The 21,140-nt window shown below is 41.1% G+C and overlaps 1 protein-coding gene across 1 annotated transcript in view; it reads right to left on the bottom strand.

Moving 5' to 3' along the window:
• The window catches only part of BARX2 (BARX homeobox 2), a 35,291-nt gene extending 14,157 nt beyond the window's left edge, over nt 1-21,134 (bottom strand). Inside the window, exon 1 of the mRNA XM_010581388.1 lies at nt 20,905-21,134. Within this exon, the coding sequence (XP_010579690.1) occupies nt 20,905-21,103 (199 nt within the window). The 5' untranslated portion in view covers nt 21,104-21,134. The remainder of the gene's footprint in view (nt 1-20,904) is intronic.
• Between the last annotated feature and the right edge of the window lie 6 nt (nt 21,135-21,140).

Raw genomic sequence — 21,140 nt, 5'->3', positions numbered from 1 at the left:
AGCAAATGTAATAGCACTCTGGCTTAATCAGTGGAAAATGAATCAGAAGAACTACTTTTCTATTTTGAATTATTCTGCTTCACGTATGCAAACAGCAACCTGCCTTTTGGAAGGGAGCCCCCCTTGACTCAAATCCACAATCTTCAGGCGAACTGAGCATGGCTCAGAGAGACCCTGCTCTTCGAGGCTACAGAAAAGTGATTCTGTCTGGGATTCCTCATCTTTAGCAGATGATCCCTTTAAATCCTATTCGGTGGGAAAGGAGGTGCTCTGAACCCAAGAAGATCTGTCTTAGTAACTCCTATTAAGATATATGGGCCCAAGGCCATCATGACTGGAAACAGCTTCAAATGGATGGTGGGTTTGGACGTGAACCTCCATTCCAGGACCTTACTGTTTGGGCTCCGAGGGAGTTTTAAGACCAGGCCACATTAGTCCCAGAGAAATAAACACGAGCACATCTCCATAAACGACAGCGCTCAGATGGTGCAGGAAAGTTACTGGGATACGAGCCACCAGCACATTTACCATGTCTGTATCGAGGGACAGTTTGGCTCCATTAAGCCAACTTCAATTTGAAGCTCGCCTTTTTGAACTAAGTCATGTTAAACACTTCAGCCAAGTGTTTCCTCCATTACTGAGGATAAGACTCAACTCTAGAGCTCATCACCCAGATTTAGCAAGCAAAGTAGCCAAAAGATTACAGAATCAAATAGCTAGAAGGAATGGATTTACAGGCAGTCTCCGGTCTTGTCTATTGGGGGTGGAGGAGAACCAGGGCACCAAGAAGGCACAACTCTCAGGGTGTCTAAGCTTACTCTGCAACAAGTTTCTGTCTTTACTGATGACAGCCAGATGACTAGACATCTTGGGACACTGGGGAGAAACGTAGGAGGCCAAATCCAATCCTCTGTCCAGATGGTGTCACCGGTCAAGGAGCAAGATTTGGACTTAGATTGAGAAACAGATCATCAGAGCTGAGAGGGTACAGTTTAATGGGAGGATAAGTCACGTTCTGTTCTTTATACTGCTCCCTAAGCATCTCTTACTGGCCACTGTCCAAGATACGAGTCTACATGGACTTTGGACTGACACATTATGACCATTCTTACATCCTTACGCATGCGATAAATAAATCTGCCTTCTCTCAGGATTTCACAGTTTCTGTCCAAGTTCAAACACATAATGCCATGCGTGCATAAATCAATCAGTCCTTTACTTCCTGCTCTGTTAATTATTATCACAACAGCTATAAGCAAACACTAGCCTTGGACAGCTGACTAGCTGTGCACACAAAAGCACTCTTCAGGTTTCTCAAGCCCACCCTTGTGTGAGCTCCAGCAAAAAGCTTGCCATAAATATCACTACCTCTTCCTGCTTTGAGCCTCTAAAACACTCTGGTGAGTGACACATGGGAAGAAAGAGAGTTCAATTGTTTCTAAACACCAGACTGTGTAAATTTTGCCTGATGGATCTTTCGGAAAATGCTTTTTTCTTCTTAGGAGAATAGTAGATCAGTGTTTAAAACACACAGACACCCCCCTCTTTTCCTCCACACTGAAATGAAAGGGGGACTTCAGCAAGTACCAGTGTTAACCTGAAAGAGACCTGCCACATCTTGGCAAAGCCTTTGCCTAATAATTGTGGCTTATCGTCTCAAGGGTTGCTTTATTAATAATCTTGCCCCTCTCAGGACACATTTAGCAGAGAGGTTGGTCTCTCTGAGCTGCATATATGAATCTTTGATCTTGCATCTGCCCTAACAGAGAGAAGACTCATCTCTGTTTCCTCTATGGACAAAAATAAACTCTGTGGACGATTTGGCTGAACAGCTGCACAAACAATGCAATTTAGAAGGATGCAAATGATACACGAGCAGGTTTTGTTCACAGCCTGTCTATCCTTTGTGTTTGCCAATTAAATCAGTGATCTTAACCCTGCTCTTGTGGCTGGGCTAAGGAGGAGAGACACATACAGGGAATAGAGCTAAGCATAATGCACACCACGGTATTACTTCAGGAAGCTGAAACCCTATTATCAGAATCTAGAGCACCTTGGAATAAGGATTTCCTCCAAAGTGATTTTTTTGGTTGAATAAGCTGACAAAGACTAGACCATAGCTTCCACTGGCACAGGGCATGGCTATTTTTATTCCCTCCACACCAAGTAACAGCACACCCATGTCACCCCATGGATTGAATCTTAACCAAACCAGAATGAATCAAGGGCAGCTAAGCTTTCACTTTTTGGATGGGGAAAAAAATATAGCTGAATTCCCTGTTTATAGAAACCTTGCACTGCAAACCATTCTGCAACACTGCTAAAAATCAGTGCTGGCAACTTCATTCCCAAAGCAGCTTACTTGACTTCAGGACTGTCTACATTATAAAAAGTTAGTCAAGAGCTGAAGATGTTGCAAGAACCCTTAGTCATGTGGCTTTATCACTGCCTCTACCTGCAGCTGTGACTATCCAGTATGGACATGGGGAGGCGGGATGCTCACATCAGTTACACGCCCAGTCTCCAGGCAAACTGATATTCCACTCACTTCAACATCTGTACTTAATTAGCCTGCCCTGTGGCCCAGGAGTGAGTGAGGAGGACAAGGAAAGCTGCACTCACTACTATGGACATCATGGAAAGAGCATGTCAGACTGCAGCATTACACATGTCTTTTCAATACAGAGTACAGCCAGTGGATGAAAACACAAGCAGAGCAGACAAGGCAGCTATGGGCTTGATCTGTAGCAGGGAAACAGAGGTAAGCAACAAGCAGAATAGCCAATTGCTCGGTGGAGAAGGACCAAGAGGACTCCACACAACAGCTCACTCCACCCTACACCAGGGTGTACCGTCTGCACCAGATCTTCAGCCTGTACAAACATACGTAACCCCCAACATCAAACCCAGTCTGATTTATAGTAGCTGAGACCCAGCCCATTCATTTCGGGGTGGGTGGTGTTTTGGTTTTTTCAGCTGAAGCACAAAACAAGTTTCATCCCTACTGAAATTCATCTAATCTCAAAAAGCAAGGTGAAAAATGTCTCAAGGATGGGCAGTCTCAAAATGCACACACCCAGAATAAGCAGTTCCATGAGAAAAATGTCAACCTGAGAGTTGCAAAGCACTTTGGAGGCATGCAACCACGTATATGTCAGAAAAGCGATGACAAGGTTTTCCCAGCTACCAGGCTGTCTGTACCACAGCTCTGGTAGAAGGATAAGCCAGAAATTCCAGTTGGTGAGCTCTAGCTGTCCCAATCTCCAAGGAATATGAGCCCTCACTCCTGTCAGACATCAGTGTGCTGGTTTTTTTTCTGTTCTGATAGGAAGTCAGCCAAGGAGACACTGTTGTCACATCTCCAGACAAATACAGATTAGACTTAGGGTGGAGATAGGACCTAATTAATAATAAGGGACTGAATTAGGTTTCTACAGTGCTCAAATTCTGCTAGCTTTAATTGTGAATGAATGCCATTATGGACAGAAATGTTAGAAGGACACCTGTTTCTGACAGCTCCAATCTAGAACTACAAACATGCCCCTAGAAATGCTCTGATTTAGGGATCCAGATGGGAGACCCTCCCTCACCCTAAGGTTTGGAGGGCTCTGAATCAAAGCTTTGGTTATGACCCGTCTCTGGTTGTCATCAGCACATCTATTTACCTCCGATTCTCCTACAGCACCTGTCACTGAGGAATGCAGCATCGCCGTGTTCCACAGGTACATCTGTGACTTGATAATCTCATTTAAATAGCAATCATAAAAGTCAATACACAAAAACAACGCAGCTCTTTCTTCCCTCCGCACGTGTGTGGGTATACAGTTCCCGCTAGCATTAGAAACAACTCCAGGTTGACGGGAATATTGTCTCATTCCCACAGACTTTATTTACTCTCGCCTGCCCCATAAAGGACCAAAAGAACAAAGTTCTGTTCACTTAGATGTAGATTTTGGGGAAAGAGGACATTAGGCATAGTGCTTCCAACCCTGACACTGCCTTAATGTACAATCTCAGCCAAGCCCCTGAATCTCACTGGACTTCTGTTTTCCCCACAGGCAAAATGAGGATGGTAATACCTACCACACAAGGTTGTTGTATGGTCTGGAAAGTACTCAACCAGAAGGAAGCCACGAGGGGAGGCAGAGGTGTTATTATCTCACATGAACAGACTGCACGAGCACTGCATTGAGATCTCTCTTTTGTGTCATACCATTACAAAATTCCTTCATGTGTCATTAATATATATGTTAATATCGAAGCAATACATGTATCCTTTTATTGTGCAACCAGCAATGTTTCCACGGGAACTCCTCCAATAACAAACACATAATATGCAGCACATGTTTTTTCAAACCAAAATAACTTTTTTCACCTTTTTTTTTTTTTTTAAAATCTTCTAAACCAAGAAAGATATTCTGCCAAAGATCAGCTGTGGCTGCCAATTTTTACATGATGGTGACCTAAATAAGTCTTCAGGGAATATTTTTTATTTCCCAAATACCACCATTACTAGAATCTCTTATGTGGCACTGCTGGGATGAAACTCATCTTAGATTTGGCATTTCCATGCTCTCCCCACAGACAGCATGACAGACTCTTTACATTGCCAGGGTTTTCATTAAGCTTTGAAATGGGGGCCATATCCCACCTAGAATGTTATTACATAATCTGTCCAGAGAACTTAGGCAATTATTGGAATTTACTGCTATATGATGAAAAGCAACCAACACTACCAGTCCATCAAGCTGAATTGGTTTGCTTTGCTCAGCAATACCATAATAGTTATGAGGGGTCTTTTTAAATTCTGAGAGCTAAATGAGCCTTTAATTTATGTTTGGTGAACCACATAGGAAAAAGTGTTTCAATTCTAACATTTAAAAAAAAATCCTTATCATCTTTTTCTCTCTCTTGAAGTATCGATGTCATGCCTACAGCTGTCTCTGTTTCCATCCCTGAAGATCTGCTGGGAGACCAGATCCGAGGTCTTTCAGTTTATGCAGAGCTTTAGAAAGACTTGCTTGGACACTGCAACCAATTTCACTGCCTTGAAAGAGATTTTCTCCAATTAATTCAAGAGTGCTTTTTAAAGTCTTTTTCCTCCTTCCTTTATTAAGCCATTCTATAGAAATGAAAATCTTGAAGGTAGATGGATGCAGTGTTGAATGCATACAGATATAGATACATAGCTGTTTTAATAAAAAGATGACTTCTCTTCTGTGCCTCGCCTGTGTATTCAGACCATCACAAACACTCCACCACCACCCCCTTTACACATACAAAATGACATGGTGGGGGAAAAAAGTGCAACTGAAACTACAGCAAAATCAGACACTTACAATCTGATACAGGAATTGGCTCAAAATAACTACAGATCTCAAATTTTTTTAGTCCTTTATTAAAAATAAATTAATAAAACAAAGACAGACTGAGTTTAAAGCATTTGAATAGCTTACCCCTTCCAAATTTATAAAGTTTCAGACTGACAACACATTCCTACTCCTTTCCAACTTGGAGGGAACAAAATAAGAACCTCTAAAGAAAAAGAAAAATTCCACATTAAAAAAAAAATCCATGTCACTGGTCTTTGCACACATTACAGAGAGGCTAAAAAAAAAAGGCATAATTTTAATTATTTTCCCCTCTTTGCGGGTCACCTTTCATTAAATCGTTGAGAATAAAACATACTCCCACCAAGACGTTAACATCTCATTTCCAGTACTGCTTGGGTGAGGAGACCAAATAAAAATAAATGGCTTCTACAATAAGACACATCATCCATCGTCAGCATGTAAAACACAGTCATTAATCACAGAAGCAACCTACTTATTATGGGTATTCAAGCACTGGCAATACAAACGCTTATAAAACAGGGGCTCCTTTCATAATTCCCTGCCTTTGTCTCTCAATAGTTTAGAGGATTAACCCTTTTACAACGAGGGATGGGCAAACTGGTTTTGCCTAATTCCAAACCAACTTGACGTCATGGGTTCGAAAGTTCGACTTGGAACTCAAACATTATCAGATGCAGTTTGTGCTGAGGGGAGACAGCAAGAAAGAGCTCAAGGGGAGAAAAAGGAAGGCAGAGAAAGAGCAAATCAAAAAACCCAGCAGGGCACGGACAGAATGTAAAAGTCCAGTAAAGGGTAAAAGGATGGATAAAAATTGCTAATGAATGAGTTGAAGCCCCTACAAAGTCATAAAAGCAGCTTTGTCTTTACACCTGTCTTAATGTGATTTGTGGGGAAGTCTGTTCCCTCCCACAGACTTCTCTCTGGTGGGAAAAGAAATACAGATTTTATTTGTACTTAATTAATCCTCATGAAGAGCACAGTTAAACACATGCAATCCCCACTGACCATATTACTTTGGGCTTCTCTTGCTTTCCTTTACCTAATGGGAAAGTTGAGGCGTGCAGCGAGCGTTTAACTGGCTCTACATCATATAGTGAGTCAAGGACAAAGCCGAGTAGAGACGATCAAGCCACCGACCATTCAGTGCAAAGTTCTCAGCTATTCCATGGGCTCTGCAAAATCACAACCTCCATTCAGTTATCCCTGTTCCCAACAGTGGTATGCCCCAAGCTGCCAGCTAAATGAATGCTCAGCAGAAAACGTTCACGTATTTGCAGTCTGATGCAATTCCTTTTCTTTTTCTACACACCCAAAACTTCCATTGACTTCAAGGAGTAAATAAGAAGCGGGGACAGGGGTGGAATCAAGAGGTACTGAGAAAAGCAATATTTGGACATAATCTGCAGCATGCAAAGGGTTAAATTAGAGTTTAAAATACATAAGCCTCACTATTTACTGATTGTTGTAAAAAGTGAGACATCTGAATGAAGAAAATTCTTGTGGAGAGAAACTAGATGAGGTATGTATTTGAATTTTCTCACAATGTGCAAACTGGCCCCAGTTTAACCAGAGGCAATAACTTTTCAAACACTTAAATTAACTTTGTCATCAACTGGACAAACATTTCCAATGTCGGTATCAATTACTGGAGGCAAATGACCCATGATTGGCCCTGAGGAAAACAAACATTCGGAGATGACAAATTAAAAGAGTCCACCACATTTTAAGTCACGCTAAAGCTATGCGCCAGATACTGGAAACGAACACTTTAAGTTTTTGCTGGATGGATTTTTCAGTTAATTAACATAGCAGCAATAGGCAGCAGCAGCAGCTATTCCATTAGAACTTCCTTCACAGGTAAGAAATATTCAGCGAAAACCTTGCAGGCATGACTGGTTTCAGGGTGAAGTGGGCTATGTCCTGGCAAACCGTCACCAAGAAGTTCAAATCATTGCAGAGGTACTCAGAAATTCAGCACCAGCTCTGCTTCCTAAGAAATACTGTGTGTTTCCCCAAGATAATTCCCCTAAAGGAAATGTTTTTCTTCAAACCAAAGTTGCCATCAAGGCACCGTGATGAATGAAACTGTTTTCGGTATCCTTCACTGTCCAAAAGGATTTTCTATCCCCTCATTTACTACAGGAAAAGTACCATTTTTATTTTGCAGGCATACACTCAGAGATAGAGAAATACAATCAGCGGGTTAAAACATTATTGCTGGTTTTGATTTTTGAAAGTAATACCAAAGTTAAGATCACTGGTGAGTTAATATGAGTCAAACAAATCACGCCTAGGCTGTACTAAGCAGTCAGTATCTGTGAATAGATAATAGTAGTGCTCAGTTTTTAAATAGCTGTCAACTGACTTTAATGCATTTTTACAAGTTGTAACATGACTAATTGTGCTAATATTAAGAAGGGAGAAATAAGGCATGGATCACAGAAATCAGTTTTTTCAAACATATTAAAGCCACAGATACATAGCTATCAAGTTGTTTGCATTGCTTTCAGGGTAGCGTCTTTGTTTACTGACGGGGAAGAAAACAGGCAGTATTTTTTCCTAAGTTGAGCATATGCCATAGAAGTCCTACATCAATGTTTATCACGGTTGTATCCCTTTTTCCTGATTAACGCTGCTGGATGGGTATCACTTTTACCCTTCTCTGAAGGACAGACATTTCTATTTCATAGTTGCAAGCTCTTTCAAAAGCGTTAGTGGAAGCTATTAATTGATCCTGCTATTAATAGAAACGCATGGAAAACAGAAAAGGATACAAAAAAGGCAAAACAACTACGAAAACTGTGACAGCATGAAAGAAAAGGAAATAATTTGCCAAACTGAGTTTGCCAGACTAAAAACGAAGTCCATTTAGCCAGCTAAACAGTTCTGAAGACATTTCAACGCTCCTGTACTAGCTGTGCATGCAGTCAAATCGATCTTTTTCATTTGCACCCGTGTCCCATTTTCTGTCCTTTCACTGCTCTGCGAACCTCCAGCATCACCATCCACCGCAAAGACCTTTCGCAAAGCCGGAGCGATGTTGTGTCCTTAGTTCAAACAAGGATCAGGCCCTATCTTTCATTTTAAACACAGCTGCTTACGAAGACAGAAAACAAACCAGACCAATTTCAAACCCTGCAGAAGTCCTTTCAGCGCTTGGCATTGACCGGGAGATCATCTGTCTGTGGCGACGAATTTAGTTCAATCGGAGAGGGAGGAATGACCCCAGTTAACAGCTATTCCCTGTTGTATACAGAGCTGGCCAGGTCTCAAGCTTTTGACAGATCTTTAGGGATGGCACTTAGGATGCAGTGCTAAAACCTCCTGAGACAGCCTACCCCGTCAGACTATGCCTGCCAACTTTGAGCTGCTCCAAACAGCAGGAGATGCCTTCGCCCTGCTGGAAAAGGGACAGTGAGGAGAAATTCTGAGGACATAACAAAAAGGATCAATCCTGAATCTATTAAAAAAACCCACATAAATTGTCTTAAAGCGGGCTTGTGAATCATAATTTAAAAGATAATCTCCCTGATTTTCCAAAAACATTGCCATATGTTGTTAAACTTGAACGTATTTATAAATCCATCTTTTTATCACGTAAGTTATTTCTTTTTAAATAACATTTTGGATGCTGTACTTTGTTCAGCTGAGACAAAGATGAATATTCGTAACCATTACAGTTTTGAGATTAGCTCATGCAAAAGTTTCAGTAGTCTATGAGCTGATACACTAGTAAGCTCTCTAAATCCAGACAATTAGATGAAACAACACTGGGATTTCTCCAATCTCTTTTCAGTGATCTTTGCTGGGTTTTCTCATGCAATCGTTAGCCGGCTAGTCTCTGATGGACAGAAATACATCTCAGTATCAATTGCTGCGACATCTCTTCACAACAGACAGGTGCTATAGGGGTTAGGCACCAGTCTAAGAGGTCTCTGTCTCTCAGCCTCAAGAAAAAGGGTTTCAACAGCGCTGTACAAATAAAACACTATCAGCCTGGGATTTCGTAAATGCTTTTGTTTTACTGTAATTTAAGTACTAAACTACCTTATAATAATGTGCTTTTAAATGTTTACAGTTAAAGCATAATTGAATTTGACTCATTTTGGCTCTGAGCCAACTACGATTTAATTGACTTCAGTGGGAGTTGGATTGGGCTCTAAGTAATTTTAACTAAAATAATCCATCAATTGTTCCTCACCCACTTCATCAAACTCCTTCCCATCATTTATGATTGCTCTGTAATTTACTGCAACAAGGCGAAACTAACCCTTCTAACCTCTGGCATGGCTTCCTGTCCCTCAGTGGAGAATTTCACTACTATCCAGCAACCTAAACCAAATCTGCTTAAGGAAAGCAAAAGAGCACAACGAAGAGCAGACGGCAGAGATCCAAACTGCCTAGTACGGGGCTCTGCTGTTACAGAAAACTTCAAATATCAGCTCCTCCACTATTTAGTCACTGCAGGAACAAAATGAACCGTTAGCAAAGCTGTCAAGAGGAAGCTTTGAACAAAACAGACAGAAGGGTGAAGCGAGATGTATTCACAAACTCATGCAAATGTTTTGTGGCCAAAAAAAACCCATTTGCTTCAGACTTCTCATCATTATCTTGTATCAATGATTACGTTACTGGTTTCTATTTCAGGGGGACTTTTCATATTTTTTCCTCTTTGAGCCACATGAATAAATGCAAGCCAGAGCACTAGGCCTTCCTAAAGACATCTAACATTACGCAATTATACGTATGTGATACATACAGCATGCAAGCAGATACTTTCCATAAGAAAGTACCACCACTGCTAATTTTGCTTCAAAGACAACAGGTTAATCTGTCGTAGAATACCCTATTTAAGTAACCACAAGCATATCACATATATTTCTGTGTCTTGCAATAGAAAAGGAGATGCTTTTATTAAGGCTTCAACCCTTCTGTGCTTACACAACAGTGTTTTGGGTTTTAATGTATAAACATAGGCTGTACGCTAGATGTGGCAATAGGTACCTGTACACTCGAAGTTACAGGAACTTGGTCTTGCTTCAACATTAGTTCTCAAGATGTCTGTTAAAATTTAATTCAGATGAAATCCAACCCCTGTAAGGTGAAATCCCAGGTAAAAAAAAAAGAATTTGCATCAGCAGGAAGACTAGCCATTAACTATCCTGTAAGTTGCAAGATAATCATTAGTAGAAATATCCAAAGCCAAATGGTGAGCCAAGTGTTTAAAGATGACTTGATGACTACATTGAAAACTCTCTTATTTTGAAGAAAATCCACAAAATGAGTAGCAAGATTATCTGAGTTACAGGGAAAATACAAAAGCTTCCAATTCAAATCTTTCTTTGCATCAGTAGTCCTGTTGAAGGTAGCCAGCCAACTGCATGAATAAAAAACACTGGCATGTTAAAGAATATACAAGATAAGACCCGAATACGCACATACAAACACACTTTAAGGTCACTGTTAAAGTTGTTGCACCAAATCTCACAGAAAAAAGAGCATATGTATTTGCAAATTTTCTGTCATCACATTTTCAAAGGGAATTTTATTTTTGTTATATAGGAAGTTCTGGAAAACTGTTTTTCTCCTTCCTTCAAAAAAAAAAAAAGTGTGTTTGTTTTGTTTTTTTTTTTACAGAAAAATGAAAAAACAAAGCAGAGATTTTGCCTGGGAGCTGTGAAGGGTAGCATTCTTTCAGGTTTTGTGTTTTAGACAGAGCTCAAATATTCTGGAAATAAATACTGCCAAAACCATAGTTTTATAAAAATCTTATACAGGGTAAAACCACTATTTTCCCACTCATCATGTATGCCAGGATATTCTTCTAGAAAATGTCGTCTTATTTTTACTGAAAGTCATTTCTTCTTACTGAACTATATATATTTATGCTCTACAAAAGTGCTAACTATGAAGAGGTATGCACAGACCAGTCAAAACAAGGAAATTAATGGCGGGTGGTGGGGGGCTGTGTAATAAGGAAGAGATGCTGGACTGCCTTTCTATGTGGCACACTTCAGAGAGAAATACAATGATATTGACCCCAAGAACACTACCCCTCATGAATTCTCATCAGGTAGCTAGGAGCAGAATCAAACCTTCAGCATCCTCATTGCATATGGTCTACCAGCATCACCCAGACCCCACTGGGGGCCAGGATATGTTCAGAGGACACGTGAGAAGCAGCAAGTATATAACTTCATTTGCAACAGCAGGATGTGCTAACTGCAGTCACAAGAGATTTGAAATACCAGTGCAGAGGTCCACGTTCAGGAAGATAGAGGATTTTTGGGGGAAAGGCTGTTCTTCCCCCTTCCCTTTAGTTACTTAAATGGGTCTCAGCGCCGAGTACCCGAACACCTGTCCAAAAATCAGCAACTGGTAACTTGGTGTTCTTCCGAGCTGTGTTCTGGCCAAGAGAAATGAGGGAGAAGATGCCAAGAATCTGTCAAACCGTAAAGTTGTAGGAGAGGAAAATGGAAAATACTAAGTATTTACTGTGTTAGCCAGGTCCTAACACCAAATTTCTCCATATTTTTAAAGATGTCATTAAAATGTAGCTTTGGGAATTTCGCATCACTCGACAAGGACTAGAAGTCTCTCAGCAAGATTCTCCCCGAGTGCTAGGAACACAAGAAATAACAGATAACCTGGGGGGGGAGAGGGAAATCCATCTCCAGTATTTCCCTGGATGGTAACTTTAATACGACCTCACGATTTATTGCCGCTAAGCTACTCTGAAACTCTCACATTCATCTCACCCACACAATCCATGGTGGAGCTATCAGACACACCATGGCACAGAAACTGTTCCTAGCAGAGCAAGAAACATGAGCGATGCAAAGAGGGCACACTTTCCTGTGTAAGTCAGTGTGAGCGGACACTGTCGTGCCCATCAGGAGGAGGCATAACTTGGTCTGTCTCATCCGAGTGATGCAATGCTGTGCTCCACTCCCTGTCGAGTAAAAGTGTACGTAGGACATCGACTGCTCAGCTCCCATGAGCTCGTTCTTGCGTTCCTGTTCTGCTAGGGACTTTGTCTTGACTTACAGAAATACAGCTGAGATCACAAACCAGGTCCTAAACTTTCCAAGGAGCTATTACTTCCTAGCAAATGAAGCTCGTGTTAACGTGTTCTGGCTTCTGCAGTCCAGCTGGAGCAATTCTTAAACAGAACTGACTGAAAATGTTTCGTTGTAAATTCCTTTCATCAAAAAAGAAAAAGATAAAAAAGAAAATTTTGTAATACACAAAGTAACTTCATTGCTTTGCCAAATGTCTCATAAAAAGAAAAGTGTTAGAAAGTTTTGTTTCAGCCCTGAGAAGATAAGTTTTCAATATTTTACTCCAGATCAAGTATTTTCTCTGATCTGATTTCCGCCCCCGCCACACACTTTTTAAACCTTTAACTTGCCAAGATAAATCTAAACCATTTTGCTTCACTCTGAACTGAAAAGGGCAAGTGATCATTTTTTCTTCTATCTACCGACAAACCAATACATCAATTTTTCTGACTACTCCTAGTATTTTCACTTTGATGTAATTAAACTTTGTACATGGTCTGCAAATGCAAAGCCCAAGTTTCCAGTTCCTCCAAGCAGGGCTGCACCGTCTCCTGTAACTGGACAAAGTATCAAGGGAATGAGCATAAGAAATAGATCATCAGAATCAAGAAATTAAGATCATCTGAGCAACAGTGAGCAAGAGCAGAGCCTCTTTCTGACCCAGTAAATGCCAGCAGTGGATTAAGAAGCAACTCTTAGAGAGTGTATTGAGCAAGTCATCTACAGAGATCAATTCCTGATGTGACGATCAATTCCAGATGATCAGCTCTGCCATCTATCGTGTGCAGTTGCATGCAAATCTTCCTTCCTCACAGGCTTGCATTGAGGGCATGGAAGCGACTTAAAGTCAGAAAGGCAGAGATTTCTTTCAATCGTCCAAGCCTGCTTACAACAGTCTTATCAGCATTAAACCCTTTCTGAAGGTGGATCAACAACCTCCCCCAATCAACACACTGCCAAGATTATGATACTGCGAGCTGTCCTTCACCATGCTCTGTCACTGGAAAATAAATGTAATGCTCAACAGAAGTAAACAGAAAAGAAAGAAAAAGAAAAAACAGAAAGTCTCCTTAGCTACTGCTCTGCTCTGTTCCCCGTACCTTGGTGAGTTGACTGGGAGCTTCACACAACTTGTTGGCTCAAAACAGTCTCAATTCTTTCTCCCCAACTTCCTCAGTGAAGATTCCTGCCCTTGCTTACACCCAGCTGGTACTGAAGGCAGCAATGCTGGGGGACATTTATTCTGCCAGACAAGTCTGTCTTTTCCTGCATTTTACAGTAGCAGGTTGAATAAAAGTCATAAAAATAATAATCGCAACAACTTGAGAGCTGTGGCGCTAGGTCTGTATTGCACAGGCTGCGAGAGCAGTGTCCAAACTGAGGATACTTTTCACAAATCTACAGCATTTAAACCTAAAACAGCCTGTAAATGGATTTAAACTGTGCTTCAGTGCAAACCATGAGGCTTTAGAAAATAAGGTATAGGTGTCAATTTTCCCAGTAGAATCCCACATTCGTTAATACCTCCTATTATAGCATTCCTCCGCAATGCTTATTCATGCTTAACCACAACCACAAAGCTGATTAGTTTCCACAGTAGGTTTTATTGCAATTGCTGGGGTGTGATTTTCTGCTTTGTTCTGTGTAGTTTTCCCTTTCATTAATTTCTTTTATTCACTATTAACTGTACTGAGATACAGACAGCAAAACTCAGTCTTGATTCCAGATTTTTTAATATCTAGCATTGAAACTTCTTTAGAGCCAGAGTTCCCTGCTCAGCCTGTTTTCAAATTCAGATTCAGATCTGGCTTTGCTTCTGAAATACCACCTCTAATATTGGATATAATCTGACAGAGAAAATTGACACTCTTCTCAGACGGTATAGTTATTATTAGCCAGGCCATTATCATTCCTCATATGCCACTTTTTGGCATTTCTGAACTATGTTTTCTACTAAAGACATCAAAACATGTAAAAACCAAGGCAGACATCCTGAAAAACACCAAGCTCTTTAAAATTAAATTTTGTGCCCAATCTTCAGCAATTACAGATAAATCTACTTTCAAAGACAACAGCAATTGTTCAGTTTACCTCAGCTGATAAACTGGTCTTCAGTGTGATTGCTACAGAAAGACTTCTTCTTATAGGGCTAAAATGGACAGGGAGTTATTTGGCTGAAGAGTTTTGAGAAAACTCAGACTTCCCCGAGATTGCAGCTGAATAAATCATGCTACAGGAGTGGGGAGACAGTCCCGACAGCAAATTCTGACTTTTCTAGGTTTTCAGGGGAGCACTCCGAGACATCAGTGTAAATGTGACTGCATCTTCTAGGATCTGTATGCAGTAACATCATCTCCGAATTATCTTACATTTTTATTAAGAATACTCAATAGCTTCCTAATACTGGATCAGCGACGCCTCCAGAAGCAAATTTTTCAGGATTCATAGATTTCCTTTGTCATTTCACCTTTACTTTTTGCTATTAAACTATAGAACTATACTGATCTTTGTAAGCTAAATCCAATAAACATAAGGAGTTTATAACAGATTTTTTTCTTCTTCTTATGTTTGCACAAATAATCACGAAAAATCCCAAACAGCATTGCAGCAGTGCAGATTTCCACACAGAGACACTTACAGCTTTGCAATTTATGTTGGCACCTATCAGTCCCTGCTGCCGTATAAACAAGCATATTCATTTTGGCCTGCTTCCCTCTACAAATACATTTTGGGACACAGGTCTTTAACGGACCTCATGAGACATCAAGTCCCAGCTTCTGCCACCACAGGCAGACATTTAAGACATCTAGGTCTCCTGAGCATCCACTGCACACACCGCAAGACCAAAACTCTTCCCAACGCCTTGTAATAATGATTGGGATGCCACAGCAAACCCTTACATCTGCAGCGTACTGGGGGATGGCGATTCAACCCCAGCTGAAGATGGGAGGGCTGGCGGGAGGCTGGGTACACTCAGGTTTGAGTTAGCCTGGTAGAAGGTATACCCGCAACTTTGTATTAGCTTTATTTAACGGGATTAATCCAGCTGTTATGTTTCAGATAACGCGCTTTGAACGGATGGCATCTCATTTTTCCCCACGCTGGGACATACGCTACATGGATTCCCCTTTCCTTTCCCACAGTGCCCTGCTTTCCCCCAGGAACTCCGTAACAGTATCCATTCAATTTAAAGGAAAAAATTCCGCAAGTATTTGAGCAAAAGAAATGGCTTCCACTCCAATTTTAAATAATGTCCCAGAGCAAATTCAAGCCTTGCCTGTATCAAGGCCTTTTTGAAGAGAATCAGAAGGAATCTTGTTGTGAGGTCACACATAAAAACTGAGCTGTTTTAAGATGCAATAAATCTACTTTCTCACCATGGTTTCCTAAAAAGGCTGACAAGACTGACTGAGAACCAGAAATATCAAAGCTCACACTTTATCGCACAAGCAATGATTCCCCGCAGGCCCCAGTGGTTCCAGGTATTGCTTAGTTTCATCCAGAAAACATCAAATAAACCAGGAAAATGACAGCTCAAAAAAACTTTGGGATAAGCAGTTCCCAATTTAATCCTAAAACAAAACAACAGAAGACAGACAAAAGAACTGGAAAAGAAGAAATCAAGTGATGGAACAATTCTATTCTAAATACCTGCCTGTGTTAAAACCCCAATTGCACGAATACTGAACAAGGTCTCATCCTCAAAAAAAACCCAAACACCAACCAACCAACCCACCATCAAATCAAAAGTTTCAAGGAAGCAAACCATAATTATCAGTGTTCTTTAAGTGCAACTTGTTCTACAGACTAGGAAGCAGAGTAGCAAACTTTCAAAAAGATGTAAACAAACTAAGAAAATTAAGGTTATGACCACTTCCAGAAGTTGTGGCACTTTTAAATATACACAGAGCAGTACAATCCCCTTGAACACAACTCCCCTTACACAGGTGTAAATATTTTTATATCAAAGGAGTTAATTCTCTCAGAAGACAAGTAAGGCCACACCGATATAATGCATCTTTGCGCCCGTAAAACTACATTCATGCAAGGTGTTGTTCTAGTATAGTGACTGTAGCAGATGAACGAGAAAGCAGCGCAGTCCTACCTGAGATATGTACTAGTAAAAAGCCTTCCTGTAGAACGGAAACAAATTACACTGATGTTCACTGGGATTTAAATTATAAGTCACTAAGATACTTTCAAATTTGAGTTTTTTTCTATGAGCTCTGGAACAGGTCCTGATAGAAACCTGGTAGAATACCAGCTCTGTGCCTGGCATACATGGCATAAACAATAAATAATTTGTACTACCAACTTTGCTAAAATAAACTGAAGACTCTAAAAGCTCTCTCTTCAAAGAGGCAATGCAATTCCTTTTAATCCGGCCGTCTCAATTCATTTGGATAGTTTACAAAGGACATGCAAGACCAATATTGTTGATTATTAATACACAAAGTCATGAATTCCACTATCGCCAGGGACAGCACACAACTTTTCCCCCCCCCGCCCCAAGTCCCGGCCATGACCATGCTGGCTTTTATTTTTCAAGCGGTTTTAGTTACTTTGATAAATATAAAGCATTTCCAGTTTGACCTCGTACCATCGTACACTGACAATGTCCTTTGATTCTTTATCACGCCCAGAACTACAAATATGGCAACTGGATTTTGAATGTATCGCGAAACCAAGATTTTAAAAAATCCAGGAAACAAATCAGAATTGGTATAGACTCACCTACAAATATTTTTAAATGTAAAATTGAAAAATTATATAAAGACAATTTGAAAAGTGATTCCTATAGGACTCTGCTCAGTCGAAAAGCAACCTTCAGAAATTAGTATAACAAACCAAGCACAGTATACATTAACACTGTAATCATAACTTATACAAATTAATTAGATATGACATAATATGAAAAGCCAATAAAAAAATAAATATCATGAAACAAAACAAATATGTTTTCACTAAGTCATCACAATCCCAAAAGTCATAAATCAAAGAGTTATCAGCCACCATCTGAAAATATTTTTAATTTCTTTTTTTTATCATAACGGCACTGAACCTGGGCTAGCATTTTGTTACAGATTCAGTATGAGTACAGCCTTGTTTATTAGGCTTAACAAACACCACAATACATGTTCATACACCAAATTTTAAGCTGGTGACGGATCCTTTTTACAGGGAATTGCATTTTTCTTTCCAAAGAAAAATTTGGCTGGGGCTCGTTCCAAGCTCTTCGCAATGGGAATCTCCCCAGTGAGATCTGGGAGCTTTGCATTAGACCTCCTGAATGCTCCTTACAACTAAAATGTCCGTCTTCGACCTCACGATGCACAGGAAAAGCCCCGAACGTCCTTCTACCCCCCATCCCCCTCTACTTGACAAATTTGTTTTGTCCCAGTTCAGCTGCACATGCTTAAATATTTAGCTTTTGATCATAGCCGAAAGAAAAAATATTTTCCATTTGGTTACCAATGTTTTACAGATCTCTTCACTTAACAAAGGATGTTGTTAAACACACATGCTGCACAACTGCAACATCTTACATCTTTCAGCTCCAAATAAATTATATAGGCATATCAGACTTCTCTGACTTCACCCAAGATGAAAGAACTATTAACTCTTTAGCCCATGAAAACGCCTACAAATTTGACTCCTGACTTGAGAAAAAGCCGTGCCGCTGAAGAGAAGTTCAGCTGAAGTAAGTAATTACTCATCACCGTTTCAAACACGCCGAAGTCCCAGCTATGACTATCCTGGCAAGGTAAATTTCTGTGATTTAGGTTAACTCATTTTTTTTAGACCACAAAGAGACTAAGTGCTCACTCCCTTCTTGATTAACTCAAGAGACAAAGGAAATGCAGGCAATAAGTTAAATGCCATAGTGCTGTAATTCTGCAGTCTTTAGTCCCTAAGTGATTTGGGGCTATTTTTGTTTGTTTGTTTGTTGTGTTTGGGGTTTTTTTTAACAGATTTGTACTGAGTATTTTTCAAATTCTTTCACATTTAGTTATCCTTTGTGTACTGTCCATTTCTTAGACAATGACGGAATTTCCTTTCTTTTATAATAAAAAAATTTCCCATTACCTAATACATATAGGACTTCAATCGTACCTATAAACCTTAGAAGGCTTACAATTTGGAAGCGTGGACTTTTGTAGCAGTTTCTTTTATGGTTTTAATCCCGCAAGCAAATCTCTCTCAGTCCTTCACTTCTCAAGCACTGCAACTCCACAAAGCTTATTCCATCAGAAGCAGATATTCACAATCCACGCTGACACAGGGACAGGCCAGAGCTTGGGCTTGGGCTAGAAACACAACCTTGAGGGAAAATTCATTAAAGATCCCAGGCACAAAGAGAAATAAGGCTTTAAGAGAACGGTAACCACAAGAGTCTTGCTAGCATCACTCAGAATCCACTGCTGAGTCATTTGAGGATTATTAATGATTATTTAATGAATATATATTAGTCTTGCAAAGACAATGTTTGCTATACTTGACACAGATTAAAAAAATTTCTCTCTTTTTTCCCATGGGGGCGGTGAGAGTCAAAACAGCTGCTGGGACGCACCCCACCCATCAAAAATACTAAGGATCCCTTAGCCTAAAGGTGACATTCAACGCGTATTTTTTGATGCTGACTTAGTCATACATGCTTCTGGATGTTGGTAAATATTCAGGCTAATATTCCTTTTGGGTTCTAAAGGGAGCTTTCTTTTCTAATGCTTCCTTTCTGTACAGAAAGGGATAGAAATCTCTTTCCTTGTCCTGGCAGACTGAGGTCTGTGGAAGTCACGCCATTGACTCCAATGCGAGCAGAATCGGGCCCTCCCCACGTAACTGCAAGCTGCCACACACTGAGCCCATTTGGGACGTTCATGCCTATTTTGGCCAAGCACTCAATTTCACTGTCTACGCAGTAGCGAGGGATCAGCTCTGAAAAATTCCCTTGTCAGCAATATCTTGATTAACAACCAGCTCTTCTTGTATAAAAATATGTCAGCAATTAGTTAGAGAAGGCAAGGAACGTCACGCACAAATCGATCGGAAGAAATAAATGTTGAATGAGGTTCACACCACTCATGTAACTTCTTCCCAGAAGCTGGTCATCATGGGTCTTAATTCTGACCCGGCCTCCTCATCACTTCTGGATCTTTAATAATTAGTATTTACAAAATAAATATTGAGGTTGGAGGAAGACTCATGCTTGGACCAAGGATTTACTCTACTCATCAAACCCTTAGGTAACCTAACAGCAAGTTTTCTATTAGCACAGCTCCACTAAGACCCGAAAAGTTCCTTCTTATTTATATTCAGTGAAGCATTAAAAACAAAACACCAAACCTAAGCCAAAGTGCAGGCCTTGAATTTTTAAACACACCTTAATACAAACGCAGAATGGACATTCCCAGGAAAGAGAAAGGAAAACTGCAATTTTATGACCTCAAAATATACATTATTTTACCAGGAATTAGTCCTTTACAAATATTTTTCAACAGTTAAGATTTTTTGAGGAACGTATTTTTAGGTTTCAGTTCTATCATCTGCTTCTCTTAAGACATTAGGTGCCACCATTGGAAGCGCGGCCTTATGGGAAGAATATAAATCTGGAAAACTGCCTACTTCACCAGAAAAAAGGTGGGTTTTTTTTAAATTTTTTTTTAATCTGGAATGCATTATAACAATGATATTTTTACTTTTACCGTGGATTTTTAAAAGCTCACGTTACACCAATCCGTTTGTGAAATTCAGTAACACCCACGGTCAAGACCCAATCGCTCATATTTTTGCCTTAAAATCAGTGGTGTCTGTCCAGGACAGAGATGCACTTGCATGGCTTTATTTGCGGCGTCTATGTCTGCAAAATCAGGAGGAGTATTTTCACATCTGCTCTGTTAGAAAGAGCCTAACTTCTTTCAAAGGAAGAGAGAATTTAGGGTAGAAAATCCTGCGCCTCGATAGCGGTTTTTCTCCTTTTTCAAATTTTCTATTCGCTTCTCTGCGCTCCCACAGACGGCAATGAAAAACCCACGGACGGTTTCAAGGAGCGCAAGATCACGGCCGCTTCCTAACGGACCTGCGCTCCCGTGAACCGATTATCATTTCCACCGGTTATTTATTCGCCAACACCCCGAGGGAGATGAGAGCCGAATCCCACCGCCGCACGCCGAGATGGGCAACGCGGCCCCCGAGCTTTAACACATGCCATCTTCCCCCGGCCCTGGCAAACAGCGGGCGCAAACGCAAACCCGTTGGGGCCGGGGCGTGAAAACTGGGGGTCGTGGCAAGGACCGCGTTTGACGGGAGGGTCTCCTCCGCTTCGGAGGAGGGGGACGCGCAGGACTCGGCTGGCCCCGCCGAGGCAACAGAGGCTTGGCTCGCAAACCGGCCGCCCCGATGCATCGGCAGGGGGGCTGCTCCGCTCCCCTTCCCCTGGGAAGAGCCCCCCCCCTCCCCCGGCAGGGTGCGGGGCGGGCTGCGGTGCTTACCGGCGCAGGAGTGCAGCGGTTTGGGCCGGACCAGGAGGGACGGACAGACGGAGTAAAGAGAAAGTTTCTCGAAGTAATCGCAGGTCTCCTTGGAGAGGATCTCGTCGATCATGAAGGTCTTGTAGCGCCGCCTGCCTGCCTTGGGGCGGCCGGCCGAGGCCAGCCGGGGCTGCGCTTGGGGCTGGGGCTGGCAGTGCATGGCGGGGCGGCCCGCCGGCCCCGGGGCTGGGGGGCTG

Source organism: Haliaeetus leucocephalus, unplaced genomic scaffold (assembly GCF_000737465.1).
Source record: "Haliaeetus leucocephalus isolate CR32 unplaced genomic scaffold, Haliaeetus_leucocephalus-4.0 Scaffold773, whole genome shotgun sequence".
Taxonomy (NCBI): domain Eukaryota; kingdom Metazoa; phylum Chordata; class Aves; order Accipitriformes; family Accipitridae; genus Haliaeetus; species Haliaeetus leucocephalus.
The sequence above is the reverse complement of the archived record's forward strand: the minus strand, read 5'-3'. Positions and strand labels throughout refer to the sequence as shown.